General features: G+C 44.3%; 1 protein-coding gene across 7 annotated transcripts in view; it reads right to left on the bottom strand.

The window, feature by feature from the left end:
- The window catches only part of IQCH (IQ motif containing H), a 189382-nt gene that overhangs the window by 20837 nt on the left and 152521 nt on the right, over nt 1-16024 (bottom strand). For 6 of the 7 annotated variants that reach the window (XM_032342981.1, XM_032342982.1, XM_032342983.1 and 3 more), the window contains one exon: nt 6360-6527. In XM_032342981.1, coding sequence (XP_032198872.1) covers nt 6360-6527 — 168 coding nt within the window. Of the gene's footprint in view, nt 1-6359; nt 6528-8082; nt 8150-16024 lie in introns of those variants that run through there. The other variant, XM_032342986.1, reaches the window with a different exon arrangement.

Below are 16024 nucleotides of genomic sequence, written 5' to 3'. Positions count from 1 at the left end.
CTTTCCCTCGCCACTTAGTGACTGCCCCAGTCTGTAAGGCTAGGCCAAGTTCCTTCTTTCTAGTAGCGTGTTCCCTGTCCCTGCCAGTCCCAGTTCAGAGTAGTTTCTCCCAAGAACTCCGGCTGCACGTTGAAGGGCTATCACTCAATGGCGCTGAAATAAGGCCTTGTGGTTTTCCTTATGTATGTGCTATCTACTTTAGATTTCATTTTCAAGGACAGAGACTTTGTCAAATGTCTTTGTATCCCTGATGCTTGGTGAAATTCCTGGCTTATGGTAAGTACTTAGTAAATGTGTTATAATGCCAGTGAAGATGACCATATGTGATATACCTACTCTTAGACTTAACCAACTCCACAGTTCCTACAGGAAAAAACTATTGATAGTCTAGGTTTGTCTTTTATTCAATAGCACAGGTGTGACAGTGTTGTTGTGAGGATTAAATGAGTACCTAAAGACCTTAGAACAGTGTCTGGCACAGAGAAAACAGTCAAAAAAATGCTAGTGCTTATTATCATTTGCTAAACAAAATAATTTCACAAATAAGGTAAGTTATTTAAAAACCAACAGACTTTTTCATCAGAAAGGGCCTTGAATCAGAATGCTTGTGCTTTGCTACTTACTTAACTTTATGACCTTGGGCAGTTCACTTAACTTTGCATAGCCTCAGCTTCCTAATCTTTAAAATGGGTATGATAATCGAGTCTTAGCTCTTCCTTGGGGGTCATCATGGGGATCAAATAAGCTCATATCAATTTAAAGGATAAAACATTATGCAAATAGAAAACATTTTTTTAAAGGTTGATGGTGTAATCAACTCTCTTCTGATGCTATAAAATCCATTTAGGTTTGGGAAGGAAATCACAAACCTAGATGGATTTTATAGCAAGAGGAGACCCCTCTGTGACCATCTGGCCCTTTCAGTGCTGCGTCTTGACCTAGCTCAGAGGGGATTACAAGCCAGTAGAAAATGGCCGTGTGCCTGGAAACAACCTCATCACAGAGGGAGATGAAACCTCCTTTGGAAGAAGAGCTTTTTTTATGGCCTCAACCAGAGACTTCTTTAGGGGTGAGCCTAAACAGTACTCTGGGGCCAAATGACTGACTCTTAGCCAGTGCAAGGCAGTTTGCTCAAAACAGTGGTCAGACATACAGGCTTTAAGGTCTGGCAGGCCTGGGCTTACATTCCGGCTTCCACTCATACTTGCTGAGTGACTTTCCACAAGTTGCTTGACATTTCTTAACCTCGGTCTTCTTATCTAAAAATGAGTGTAATAGCCTGGGTGGCTCGGCTTGGATGGCTTAGTCACTTAAGCGTCTGACTCATGATTTTGGCTTAGGTCTTGATCTCAGGGTTGTGGGATCAAGCCCTACATTAGGCTGCATATTGGGTGTGGTGCCTGCTTAAGATTCTCTTCTCCCTGCCTCTGCCTCTTCCCCTGCATGCACGTTTAAAAAAAAAAAGTGAGCATCATAACAGCATCTGCCTAATATATTGGGTTGTATAAAGATTCATTTGAGGCACTTAGTTTCAGGACCTGCTGTGGAGTAAGGCTTGGTACATTTTGATGTTATTATGTTATTATATGTATTATGGTTGTTTATTGGCCTCTCTATGTCTTTTTTTTTTTTTTTAAAGATTTATTTATTTATTTATTTGAGAGAGAGAGAGAGAGAGAAAATGAGAGAGAGAGAGAGAGAGCATGAGAGGGGAGAGGTCAGAGGGAGAAGCAGACTCCCTACCAAGCAGGGAGCCCGATGTTGGGACTTGATCCCAGGACGCCAGGATTATGACCCAAGCCGAAGGCAGTCGGTTAACCAACTGAGCCACCCAGTGCCCCATCTCTGTGTCTCTTGATAAACTCAGAGCTCTTTGCTGCTTATCCTTACATCCTCTGTGCTTAGGAGAGCACCTGACACACTATAGGTGCTGAATAAGTCGGTTGAATTTTCTTCTAGCTGGTATTAACCAGCTAGTTAAGGTGATGGCTGATGGGGACTTAGGGTCTGACTTCTCATTACAATATTACTTTCTAAAAGATTTTGCTGGAAAAAGACCTTCTAATGAAAGACTGCAGTATGGAGGGATGGGCCTTGCTGTGTCCCCTTACAGGAGACAGTGAGATGCCCCCCTCAGAACCCCATTGTGCATGAGACTGCCTGGGCTGGGCTTGGTCCTGAGAGCACCCCCATTTAACAGGCCCCTTAAAATCAAATCCCTCAAGAGACCTTGGTGGTCACTTAGACCTCCTTTATTTTGCAAACGAGGAAACGGAGGCAGAGAGAGATCGGAATTCATGATCCATAACTTTGAGACCAGTGCTCTTCACTCCGAATTCCCATTGGCTACATCTGGAATGTGCGGACATTTCAGAGGCTAGCCTTTTCTAGTAAAACGGGGGAAAAATAGGAGAGAAAATATTATCAGTAGAAGTCTAGTCTTACTAAACTACCTTTCTAAATCACAATCTAACAAGAACGCTTCAAGCCAAATAAAGGAAGCTCGAAATACTCCTTTTCACTGGAGAATATAATTTTGCTTCAGCCACAATTTAAATTGATTTAGTTCTGAGCACCAACACTTGAAGTGTGGAGTGTATTCTATTTTCGCCATGATACTTGTTTTGACAGTGATGCATTTCAGTTGACATAGTTGAAATCCTCATGTAATAAATCTCTGCCTGAAAATTAATCATGTTTATAATATTCTGAGAATTAATAACACCCATTGCTCAAATCATTAACTTAAAAAAGGAGCTTCCAAAATCTGTTCTCGGCAGTGAGGGACCACAAATAAATGAACGTTTGATAAAATAATCCAAGTAGCAGTTTAACAAGCGTAAACTTGAATGTGGCCGCAATAACACAGAACTATTGTTTAAAGGTTGGCAGAGGCTGATGAGGTTCTTACGTCAGTTACGAAGCAGGCATCCACATGCATAATGAACTGCTCTCTGAATTATTAATGTGTTGCTTATTTAGCCTCATCTGTCTAGAAGATAATGTATCCTAACTCTAATGAGTGATTGGTTTTGTACATAATTACAGTAGCAGCAGTAGCAGGGAAATGTGTGCCTTCAAAGAAGGAGTTCTAAAAATAAAGTCATCACATCAACTCCGTTGTTGTGGCATTCTATCAAAATCAAACCCAAAGCATTTGAGAATTCATAATAAATTACAGGAGACAGAATCATTATTAACATCATAATTTAACACAAAAGGTTTTACTTAATCATTCATTACAGACCATGTGCTGTTAAAATGCTTGTAAATGGCTTGTGTTGTTTTAAGATGTTTGCAAATATGGTTCCCTTTGGCCACTCAACCACCTGTGGTGTGGAGGGGCCACAGAGGAGGGGCCACAGAGGAGGGGCCACTAACCAGCCCAAACCATGTCAGACCCAACCAAACCAGTGCACACATGACTGAATGGAGTAGACGTTTTTGCTTTTTCTATTTCCTTCAGGAGGAGTAGGAACCATTGGAAAGGGTAGTGCTTTGTCCTCATTCTGACAGAATGTTAATTAAAAGTTAAAAATGTCGCTAGGTAGCTCCTTTTCTTTTCTCAAACATGCATGTCTGGGAATCCACCCCCCCCCCCACCTGGTTTCTGACTTCAGTGGGGTAATCGTGGAGGACACTAGAGCAGAAGCCCTTGCCCCTGGAGTGACTGGCTTGAGGTGACACTTTTTTGCCACCTGTTTCTGATTTGGGACAATAGCTCTTTGTAGAGCCCAAAAGAGTCTTTGCTTTCTCCCTGCATAGCAGATTATATAAAGGAATAGGCTCAAAGCAGAAGCATTTCGTAGGCTTAGCCCTGAATGTGCCCTTTTTATCATTGTGGGTACGTTGGTGCCTTTCCTTTTTCTTCAGTCTTCAAAGGGGGCCGTCAGCTGACTGATTATAAACCTGATGGCATCACAGTCTCTTCACACTTGTTCAGGAAGCTTCAGTTATGTTGTAAATTGCATTGTATGTGCAAGCATGGCTGCTTCTTTTAAAAATGGCCTATCCCGTGTGTACGCATACATGGGAACGCACGCATGCACACATGCACAGTGGTACCAGGCCGAGAACATCCATCTATCTGTCTAAAACCACAAGCACTTTCAATTTATCCGTACATCAGAAAACCTGCATAGCTTTTCTTTAGTGATTGTAGAGACATTTGAATTATTGAAGATCATAATGCTTCCCTCTTGAGTATAGGCAGTTCCTAGAAGTGTTTAACACTCTTGATCACAGGAGAATTCCAGTATATTGCCTGTAGCTAGGATTGAAACCTATAGGCAACGTGGGGAAAATGGGAGAGTGCTTCTAATTCAGAGTACCACTTCTGCTCACAGCCTTCTGAAGCAACATACTTCAATGTGGCAAATTGTCTTGGAAAAGTCTTGAATTGAATACTAACTCAGCCTCCAGCTTCCTTTTAGAAATGGCATGGAGTTAGGTTTGCTAGGCCACAAGGCTCAAGTTTTACTGCTGTCCCTCCCTCCAGTGTTGAACTTAGGGTCCTGTCCCTTTAGTGAGGATGGGGGCCACAGGTGGAGTTGGTCCTGGTTGATTCTCAGTGAGGTCCTGGGACCTAATTAAAAGGGAGCTGTTCTCCCCATTCCAACTCTGCCCCTCCCCCTCCCTTTTTAAAAGGTTTATTTGAGAGAGAGAGAGAAAGCCCGTGATCAGGGGAAGGGGTAGAGGGAGAGGGAGAGAGAGAATCTTAACTAGGCTCTAGGCCTAGCACAGAGCTCGATGTGGGGCTCAATCTCACAATCCTGAGATCATGACATGAGTGGAAATCAAGAGTCAGATGCTTAACTGACTGAGCCATCCAGGTGCCCTTCCCCCCTTTTTAAAGATTTATTTATTTATTAGAGAGAGAGAGCCTGTAAGCAGGGAGAGGGGCAATGGGAGAGAGAGACCAACTCTGCTTCTCTATAGGCAAAGAGATCAAGGGGATTCCTTTGAGCAAGGGTACCTCATAGGACAAGTGCATTGAGGAGAAGGAGGCTGTTGTCTGAACCCCCCCCCACCCCGATATCCGCCACTCTCTCAAGGCTGCCTTCCAAATGGGTGCAGAGTTCCTGCCATGGAAGGGGACCCTGGGAACCCTGATGAGAGTCAAACAAGGGTTCCTTAAATCCAGAGGTCTCTCCTGGACCCAAAGAGGCTCAGCAGAGAGGCAGGAGATACTGCTCTGGGACACTAGTTTATGTCCTATTAGCCATCGAAATTCCTCTTTTATCTGTTTGATATATTAACATCTCAAGTAGAGGTTCATTTGCCAAATGGGTGGGAAGCCCACTGTAGGAGAGGCAGAAGAAAACCCCTGGCAGCAGTCAGAGGAGCTCTAGCCAGAGCCCCCTTCTGCTCCCATATTCCATGTGCAGGAAGAACCATCTGGTCAACTTGACCCTTGTTCTCCTTTCCCAAAACCAGTCCAGCCCACTGTCTCCATGGAGATTTGTACTTTGTTGCCCTGGGTTCTAAGGTTGGTAAACCTCCACCAGCCCCAAGATTGTTGGCTCCAGCCACCCTAGCAGCGGGGCTAGTGATGAGATGGGAGGTCGGGCTGTAGAAAGTGGCAGATCATGAAGGCCCTTGTTAACCCAGCTGGGAAGTTGGGATTTTCCTGAAGATGACAGGAATCACTTCAAAATCATAAGTAGGGAAGCGGCATGCTCAGATCTGCTTTTCACTTTGACCATCTTGATGGTATGTGTGGTTAGGCTGAGGGGAGGGTCAGGAGGCAGGGAATCTTAGTGAGGAGCATAACTAAGACAGTATCTCTGTGGAGGGGGAGGAGGGATCAGAGTCAAGGCTAGCATCAGCAGGAGCTGGTGTTGACTGGTTGTGGGGGTAGAGGTGTCCCATCAACCTCTGGCAGGACCCACCACAAGGAAGTATGGGGGAGGAGAGATGAGGAATGTGGTTTGAGACAGCTTGACCTTGAGGACTCTAGAGGAGTTCTGTAGAATGGTGGATCTGGGAGTGGAGCTCAAAAACAAGATTGGAGCTAGAAAAATATGGCTTTTGTCAGAAGTTTCTGGTAGTCAAAGAACTTGTCCAGGGCTGCAAGATGAGAAGAGATGGAGGGAAATGTCCCCATAGACCCACCCTTGGAAAAATCCATGCTCTTTCATCCTTCCAATATGGTGCCTTCCCTTTCTGAATGCTCTCTCCCCCTTTCCTTTGGCCAATACACTCTACTCCAGAAACCTGGTTTGGAGAGGCTAAGTGACTTTCCTGAGGTTCTTTCTTCTCTCTATACTCAAAAAGCTGGGCACATAGCCAGAAGCTCAGGAAGTGGCGATGGAGTGTTGCTGAACACCATGGGGAATCAAGAAGCATCTGTTGCTTACCGACACTGAGAGGGCATTAAGGCAGCTCATTTTCTTCTCTTTCTTAGGAACAAAGGGCACTTTCAGGGTGCTCAGACTGCAATCCAGATGGCCGTTGGTCAGGTATAAGGTGAGCTGAGTCAGGGCCAGCTGGTCACTGTATGAGAGGCTGAGGCCTGTTGCCCACACCTGATTAAAACAGAAGGCACAGAAGTGAAGGTAAGATAACAACCTGGAGAGAAATCTCCAACCCCCACTAACCAGCCCAAACCATGACAGACCCAACCAAACCAGTGCACACATGACTGAGTGGAGTAGATGTTTTTGCTTTTTCTATTTCCTTCAGCTGAAGGACAGAGCCTCTAATCTGCTTCTAATTAGAAGACTGAACATTCTTGTAGGAAGTTACAAAAATTAAAACACCCAGCCAAGGTAATCTGTGGAGTTGCACAGTTCCAGGCTTATGGGGACTTTGATTCTCCCAGCTGTTTTGCCATTTTTAGGAGAAGGAAGATAACAGGGTCTCGACCCAGCCAGTCCTTATCCTGTATGAGTTCCCCAGTTGTGCAGTGTTTTCTGTTGAGAAAAATGGAATGGACAGAAGCTTCAGATGATGGGGAACTAAAGAGGAGTAGACGGATGGGGAAAGAGGAAAGAAGGGCAGTTTGCTCTGATTTCAGAAAAAGCAGTGCTAAGAAATCTCACGATGAAACTTTAGGGAAACTCATGATTGGCCCGTAAGTCTTAGTATGACCCCCTTTGTCACGAGTGTAGGAAAGTCATTTTGTCACCCCACGGTGCCATAGTATCCTTAACTGGGAGATGAGAACTGTGAGAACACCACCCTAGCTGAACAGCAGGGCTATTAGAAGAATACTATGATGCAATAAAATTAAAAGGCTTTGAAAAATAGACACATGTGAGCAATAACTTACTGTAAACCACTCGATAACTAAGTAAGTCCATTAATTCCTTTGACAGATATTTACTGAGCATCTACTATAAACCGGGGATGGCAGAAGTGGGTCATGTTCTACCTCTCCCCTCTCCTGAGGCAGACCATCATCCTTAACTGCCTGGCACCACCCATCCCCATACTGAATACAGAAGCACCCCCAGCACCATCCTCAGTTCAATGCTCAAGGCTAGTGAAGGCAAGTTCAAGGCGATTGTGCCAGTTACTGGAGAGTCAAAGGTAGATGGGCACAGGTGCTGGCATCCAGGAGGGCCAGGCAGATGCATACGTGTTCAGTCATTGACAACACAGTGTAATACGTGATATAATAAAGGGATGGAACAAAGTACTGCCGAGTCAGAAAGGACAGACTCAGTTTGTCTAGCAAAGTCAGGGCTCCATCACGGAGAAGGTGACATCTGAGCTTTGACCAGCAAAACAATGTGACTGGCTTCCATGTATCAAGTACCTGCCAAGTGCCAGGTGCTTCCCAGACATTTCAGATCTTGACAATAACCTAAAAAATAACAGTCCCGTGTCTTAGAGGAAAAAAAACACAGGATCACAGAGATACCTAAGGCCACACAGCCAGGAAGTGGCAGTGCTGGGATTTGAATCCTGTTCTTTCTGGCTCCAAGTTCACTCGTTTCCCATTCCCTGCTGGTGGAGATGGCCCTGATCGGGGCCCAGCCATTCTGCAACTGCACCAGTTTCCCAGTCACATTAAAAGCTTCAGTTGCAGAGGGTGAAAACATGGCCTTGTTTACTATAATCCATGCCATGAAAGTGTCTTGTGGAGAAAACATGAAGTATTGTATTTCTGGAGTATGCTGTAATTAGCAGTAACGCATTTTCACTGTAGGAAGTTAGAAATAAACAGATTTTCATGAAGACTTGATTAAACATTTTTTCCTCTTAGAAGGCCTCCATGTGCCCCACACACCAACTCTGTATGTTAAAATACATAGTACATCTGCCCTAGAGTGGACTCCTCTCAAACAACTCTAGCAGTGAGTGACTTGAGTAAGCATTGAATGTAAATGGCATCATTATAAGGATATTAAGAGGTCAAGCAGTCAAGGCCCCTTGCTAAACTGAAGCTAATTTCAGGAGTCATATTCACACAGTAATGCCCTTTTATAATAGCAAATAAATCACATTTGCAACAATTGTTAAAAACTAACTGCCAAGTATCTGTTGCAGTTGTAAATATCCTATTTGTCAACTTAAGTATTTCCTGCTGTATGGCAGAAAATGCAAATCAGATGCGGACAGCTACTTTTTCTTAATAGGAGAAAGTAAACTTGCTGTTCTTGCATGTCAGGCATTTTTTGGTCCCCTAGAGCTTCTCTTTTGATGTTTTCATGTCCTTGATTGAAGGGAAGTGTATATAACCAACAGTATAAATATTTGTGTTAATATTATTAATGTTTTGGTCATAAGGGTTTTTAAAAACTCAATTCACAGTATAGTTCACATGCATTGTTACTTTAGTCTCAAGTATACAGTGTAGTGATTTAGAGCTTCCATTCATCGCCTGGTGATCGTCATGACATGTGTACTTGTGATCAGGATTTTAACGAGAATGCAGCACAGTATAGGGGGAGAATGAGAACCAAGGAGTCAGCCTAACTCTGGCCTTCGCAAAGAGTGTACATTTGACCAAGGTGTGTAAACTCCTTCAAAATCAGCATCCTTGAGTGCAAAAGGAGCAAATGATAATACCTGCCACACAGGGCTTTGAAAACAAAATAAATGCACCTAAAATTGCCTTACAAATGATAGAGTTCAGTACAAATGTTAATTTTAATGACTAAGCATTTCCTTGAAGGGTAGGATCTTAGGAGACACATTTTTAGTAGCCTGTGTGGTTATTAGATTGCCCTATTTAATAATTGTTTTCCCCATTTGTGATCATTGTGCTCAGCCTCTCAACAGCTCAGCCCAGGGAGTGGTTAGATTTGGACAAGGTTGGTATTACTCTGTCTCCATTTGACCAATGAGGATGCTGAAATCAGAAAGTGACTTCATGGTTTGCTTAAGATCATAGAACACGGGCGAGAATTCTGTTCTTTCTAGAGCCCCAGCACTTTTGCTTCCCTAGACTGCCCTAAACGCTCGGTTCACAAAAGAAATCGTAGAACAAATTTCATTAAGCCCTTTCCTCAACAGCAGGCTTGCCTGAATTGCTCCGATAATTGTTCTGTTCTCCATCTGGTTTTTCCATTGAAGACACCGCCTGAGGCATGCTTGTTTTGTGTATAAGGGTTCCAGTCTCCCCCTCTAGTCTGTCAGCCCTTTAGGGGAAGCTGCTGAGTCTTTGTCTTCCCTCAGCAGCCCCTGTCTGGGGCAGGGCTAGGCTCACAGCAGGGCACATCAGCACCTCGGATGTGTCATTGTGAATTCCACTCCAACTTTTAAGGAACGGGATCTAGGTGGGCCTCTAGAATCTGGTTTCAGATTGCACTGTAGGAAATACACGGTGAGTATCTCCTCTGTGCCAGTCTCATGCTTTCCCACTTACCTCATTTAATCCTATTCTTGATTTTGGATTTCACTGTTAACCTTAGGAACCTAATCTCTGCACTGAATACTCCCTCACAGTTCAGATGAGCAGGGATGGCGGCCTGTACAAAAGCACTGTGAGTGGGGACGGAGAGAAGTGGATGGATTTTTAAGTGTTCAGAAGTGCCTTTGACGTGACTTGCAGGACTTCTAATGACTGGCTTGACAGGTTAATTGATTAGCTATGATGGTAAGGGAAAGCCATCACTGAAGGTTAGTACTGGAAAGACCCTTAAAAATCATCTAATACAATCAGTTTACTTTATAAATGGAGCGAAGTGGTTTGCCCTCGGTTACAGAGCAGGGTGTCAAAGGTGTTGGATGAGCAAACGAGATGGCTCAGCTCCCAGTCATAAATCACTAGTTGATGATTGTTTGACTTACTGCTGGTGTAAAGATCATTTTGTTAAACATGAGTAGAATGCTAGAGACATTTGCATCAAGGCCTTAAAAAGAATACATAACGAAAATATTCATCTCAGCATTTCTTGTGAGATTGAATAATTGCAGGTCCGAATAAATGTCCAACATTTGGGTATTGATTAAAAAGATTCTGACACATTCAAGTGATGCGATCGTCTATGATACCATCACAAAAGATAACAATTGTGATTAACTTTTGACGGCATAGGAAGATACACAAAAACATCAAGGATATAAAGTCAGAAAGGCAACTTGACTTCAGCTTTGCAAAAATCATATTATACATAGAGGAGACTAGGTGAGACTGACAAAATGTTAACAGCCAATGGTGAATATTAGCACAAATATTAGCAGTAAGTGCAGTTATATCTAGACTTTCGTGTGTTTTCTGGAATGTACTATCTGATATGGTAGCCACTAGCCACTTGTGGTTATTGAGTTCTTAAAATGTGGTTGGTTCAGGGCCACCTGGGTGGCCCAGTTAGTGAAGTGTCTGCCTTTGGCTCAGGTTGTGATCCTGGGGTCCTGGGATCAAACCCCACCTACGGCTCCCTGCTCAGTGGGGAGTCTGCTTCTCTCTCTCCCTCTGACTCTCCTCCTGCTCACTCACTCTTTCTTGAATGTGTGCACTCTCTCTTTCGAATAAATAAGTAAAATCTTTTTTAAAAATGTGGCTGGTTTAAGTAGAGATGGGGTCTAAATGTAAAATACCTGATTTTGAAGACTGAGCAGGTAAGAAAGAATATTTTAAAACATCTCATTAGTAATATTTTATATTGATTGTATGTTGAAATGATAATTCTTTGGTTATGTGGGTTTAAATAAAACACATTATTAAAAATATGTTCTTCTATTTTTTTGTTATATTTTTAAACAGTGCTATTAGAAAATGAAAAATTACACGTGGCTTACATTCTATTTCTATTGGATTGATTGCAAAAAAAGCCCATTTTAAGCTCAGCAAGAGACAGGGCCAGTAGAGGTGTGGTGAGGGAATACTGCAGAGGCCCCAGCTTTCTCCTGCTCTGACAGGCCCTGCACTGGATGCAGCTGCATCAGGAGGCCTGGGACAAAGCGAGCAGAACACAGGGCAGAAGGCAATCCAGAAACTATGACAACCTCATCGACCTTTAAACAAGCATGTGAGAAGCAGAAAACAGGATCAGGCAGCGGCAAGCTTGCCCACAATTGTTGCCTTCCCAGGTTTTGCGTCCTGTTGGGGCCACAAGCTCTGGATGAAAAGGTAATATGCCCCTGTGTGGAAGGTAGGGAGAGGGGCCCAGTACTGAGGCCTTTTCTCCTTGGGTGCTCCAGGCAGGTGAAGGTTGCTTGCTCACCGGGCTGTGCTGGCCTCTTGCCTGTGATAGGCCAGGTGGGTGGCAGGCAGAGTCTGTGGGTGCAGGCACAGGTACACAGACCCACATTTTGTGACTGTTTCCACTTGGAAATAAAGTTTTCGTAGCAAAGAGTTTGGTCTCTCCAACCCTCTCTTATGGGCTTCTGGGTAGGTATGGGACTGACAGACGAATTTATAGATCAAACAACATTTGTGGAAAAATCAGAATTTTAGGACTTGAAGGATTCACTGATGTTTTACACATTCATCTCTAGGCTTTCTGTTCTTTTTCTACATCATCATTTTTTTTTTTTTTAAAGATTTTATTTATTTATTTGACAGAGATCACAAGTAGGCCGAGAGGCAGGCAGAGAGAGAGGAGGAAGCAGGCTCCCTGCTGAGCAGAGAGCCCGATGCGGGGCTCGATCCCAAAGACCCTGAGATCATGACCTGAGACGAAGGCAGAGGCTTTAACCCACTGAGCCACCCAGGCGCCCCCATCATCTTCTTTTATTGTAAGGAGAAGAACCTGAGGTCCTGACAGCCTGTATGGCTTGCAGAAGGCCCCATCTTTGATACCAGCATCTGAGGCAAATATTCCTGATCCTTGGCAGGTTGAGTCTCTGGGCCACACTTTCCTTCACTTATCACTGGGGAGGATAATCCTGACAGACCCTCCCTCACTTGTGTCCAGCTGCATCTAGAGGCTGACTGGGAATTGTGAAGATTTCTCACTCTGTAGAGAATTTTTTTTAAAAGATTCTCCAGCCAAGGCAGGTGGGGATGAAACACTGAGAATTCACCTACCACAGGGATGGTATCAGGCCATTAGAGCAAAGCGTGATACAAGCTTGCCCTTCTCAGCAGCCTGTCTTGGTTAAGGCACAGGTGCACCGTCTCCCATGTAGTCCCAATATGACAGGAAGTCCACCATTGGGTTCTTTCTAGAGCAAGACCAATCCCTTTGTCAGACGCATGGGTCCCCAGAGCTATGGCTAAGTTAGAGAGGCGAGGCCACCTGCCTAGCCCCTCTGTTTGCTGGTCAGCACAGGCACGGGTAGCAAAGATTCCCTCTGTCTTTACTGGTTTGGCTAAATACAGAGGCAAGACTGTACCACTTTAGAAGCCAAAATCCATCGGTGTAACATGATCTAACTTATAATTTTAAAGGGTTACTCTGGTTGTAGCAGGGAGAAGAGATCATGAGGGGCCAAGGACAGAAACAGAGAGGCCACTGCAATCCAATGGGTGAGAGATGGTGGTAGCTGGACCCGCAGAGGAGGGGAGAAGTGGTCGTATTATAGATGCGCTTCAAAACTGCAACCTGAAGGACTTGGTTGATGGGTTGGATGCAGGGTATGAAAGAAAGAGTAGTCAAGGATATCTTCAAGACCTTTGCCCTGAGAACATGAAAGGATGAAATTACTATGTTCGGAGTGGGGTAGACTCCTAGAGGAATAGTTTCAAGGGTAAAATCAAGATTTCAGGTTTGGGCGTGTTGAGTTTGAGATGCTTTTGTTGAATATGTTTGAGAGGATGGGATGAGATCTCAGGTACGTTTTCTCCCTTCTTGGCTATAAAAGCAGGAGGATACGCTTGGCTAGGGTATAGGGATAAAGCAGCATCCGTCCCTGCTAGGGAGGCATCTTTTTCTCTGCTATCACTTTTTGGCCTTGGGCTCAAGGCCATCCTTGTCTGAAGAGAGGCAAGGTCTACAGACCGTAGTCTATGTGACCTACAGGACATGGAGCCTTCCCTAGGGCGCGTGCTTCTCACAGTGTTTAGGCCAAGATGAAATAAGCTTGAGGAGGTTAGAGGCAGCTTGGTAGAGGAAAGAAGTGACTGCCCCTTGAGGGTAGTGGAGATTGGAGGGACCTATGCCTTGAGGGTGGCTGGTGGCTTGGCTGGAATGGCAAGAGCCCTGGACCAGAGCTACAGGACCTGGCTGGGAGTGTTGGCCAGGCCCTTTGCTGTGTGACCTTAACTTTCTTCTGTCTGGGCCTCAGCTTCCTTGCATGTTAACGCAGACCTCTCTGGAATGGTCTCTGTCTTCGAGTCATATTGTGAGGGTCCAGAGACTACAGGAGAAACTCTGTGAGTCTATTACTGTGGGGTCTGGCCGACTCAAATCCGTCTGGACCCTGACTTCTTACCTGCGTCTCTGCCAGGACAGGCATAAGAAGTCACTTGCTTGGCTCTTGACTTCAGTGTTTGTGCCCGCTCCTCAGAGATGGGGAGGACTTTTACCTCTTCTCAGATGCTGTTAAAAACAGGCTGGAGAATCCTGGCTGCAGAGAAATGTACTGCCTTAGGGAGCTACTAAGAGATACCTCTTCCCGTGTTGACCGTCAGCAGGCAGCGCTGAGCTCCCCGGTGTAAACGCCATGCATGCTACTTGATTTTAAAGAGATGGCACAGCGCTCTCTAAGAATTTTAAGTTGGTAAAATGTCAATGTGATGATGATATTTGGTAAGAATTGTTTGTATTATATTTTAAAAAGTGGATAGGAAGGCAGAGGGGACTGCAGCGTCTTGGCATGTTGCCACCTAGTGGCAGCTGCTGGGATGGCCCAGTCTCTTGGAGAGGCTAAGGAGAGCGGCTGTTGGCGGGGAATGGGGCAGTCACCCTGGGGCTCTGATCAACAATTGAGACTCTCCGTATTCATCTTGGAGGCCTTCCCCTTTGTCCCTATTGATCCTGTTTATCCTTCTGGCCACAGTTTAAACCACAGGCTGTCTCCCAGCAACTACCAGCATCCAATTTATGTTCCGCCCACCCTGGATACTGCCTTATATGGGGCGTTTAGAGTCTGTGAGGCCAGAGGCAGCAGAAAATCTGGGCCCTGACACTTAATGCTTAGGGCCCACTAGTCCATCATGCCTAGGGCCTCCATGATTTCCAAAGGCCTTCAAAATATTTGGATTCTGGGGGAAAGAAAAAGTTACTGGCTTGCAAATATAAAAGGAAAACTACAAAGTAACCATAAATGTTTTTAAAAATACAGATGAAGGGGCGCCTGGGTGGCTCAGTGGGTTAAGCCGCTGCCTTCGGCTCAGGTCATGATCTCAGGGTCCTGGGATCGAGTCCCGCATCGGGCTCTCTGCTCGGCAGGGAGCCTGATTCCCTCTCTCTCTCTCTGCCTGCCTCTCCGTCTGCTTGTGATTTCGCTCTGTCAAATAAATAAATAAAATCTTAAAAAAATAAATACAGATGAAATTCAATATGTTGGTTAAATGGAACACAATACATACAGTTGTATCTAAATCCTGTCCCATGAGAGCACATTTTAATACATTTACTATGACATAGGGTGATGGGCTCTCTGAAGCAAATAATACTCAGGGCCCGGAGAGGTCTTAAACAATTCTGTCCCGCAGACCTAAAACGACCTCCATCATTCCCACATCCCCATTTTATGGATGAGACTCTGGAAGGTGAAGGCACGGAATGAGGTCCCTCAGGGGAAGAGCTGGGACCAAAGCCCAGGTTTCCTGAGTTGTGGTCCAGCACTTTCCATGACACCTAGTCCTTAGCGTTAATAGTCTAGTTTGCGGTGCCAGAAGCTTCTCTGTGACTTCGCATGTTCTTTCAGGGTGTGTAGGGATCCAAAATGGAAAATACTGATACACCTACACCTGTACCATCAGCAGCTCTGTGGATGTTTTTCACTATTGTTAAAAACCCAACATTTAATATACGCTTGCCTTTTCTGTTTCCTTTCCCAAGTTACTTACACTACTTCTATTCATTTATGATCCTCCCTCGATTACTTTTAAGACTGATGGCCTAACTAATATTTGTATTAAGGTACAGAATTACATACTCATTTCTTTTTTCTTTTTCAGTGTTTCCTTATTTTTTTTTATCATGATTTTTTAGAAGGCCATTTTCTTATTTCGACACTAGGCACTAAACTATAATAAACACGAAAACCCAATTTTTATAACCTATTACAGGTTTCTAGGACTAGTAATTGTATATGCTTCTTCCATGGCAATTCAATATAATAATCTCATACTGCAGATAGATATTCTTCTCCTTTAATTTTCATGCTATAAATGTCAGAGATGGTGAATAATTTGCTTAGTTGAGAAGTATTCCTTTAAAGTTACTACAAATAATCTCCAAAAGGCTTTTGTGTGGGTTTTCAAAGCAGAAAGCTCCTGCTTGGTAGCTCTCACTGGGGAGGATCCCTGTGCCTGGTCATGGGGACACAGAAGGCTGTGGTGTAAAGGGAGATGAAGATGGGCACACCACGCTGGGCCCGTGAAGGCAATGAGTTAGCAGCAGAGTTCGCCTGTCCTTCCCAGTTTCCTTGACATGTGCAGCACATCAGAATTTTTTGGGAAAGAACCACCTCTGTTACAGAATATGTAGGCAAGAAGCAAAGGCAGTGAGAGCTATGG

Source organism: Mustela erminea, chromosome 5 (assembly GCF_009829155.1).
Source record: "Mustela erminea isolate mMusErm1 chromosome 5, mMusErm1.Pri, whole genome shotgun sequence".
NCBI lineage: Eukaryota > Metazoa > Chordata > Mammalia > Carnivora > Mustelidae > Mustela > Mustela erminea.
The sequence above is the reverse complement of the archived record's forward strand: the minus strand, read 5'-3'. Positions and strand labels throughout refer to the sequence as shown.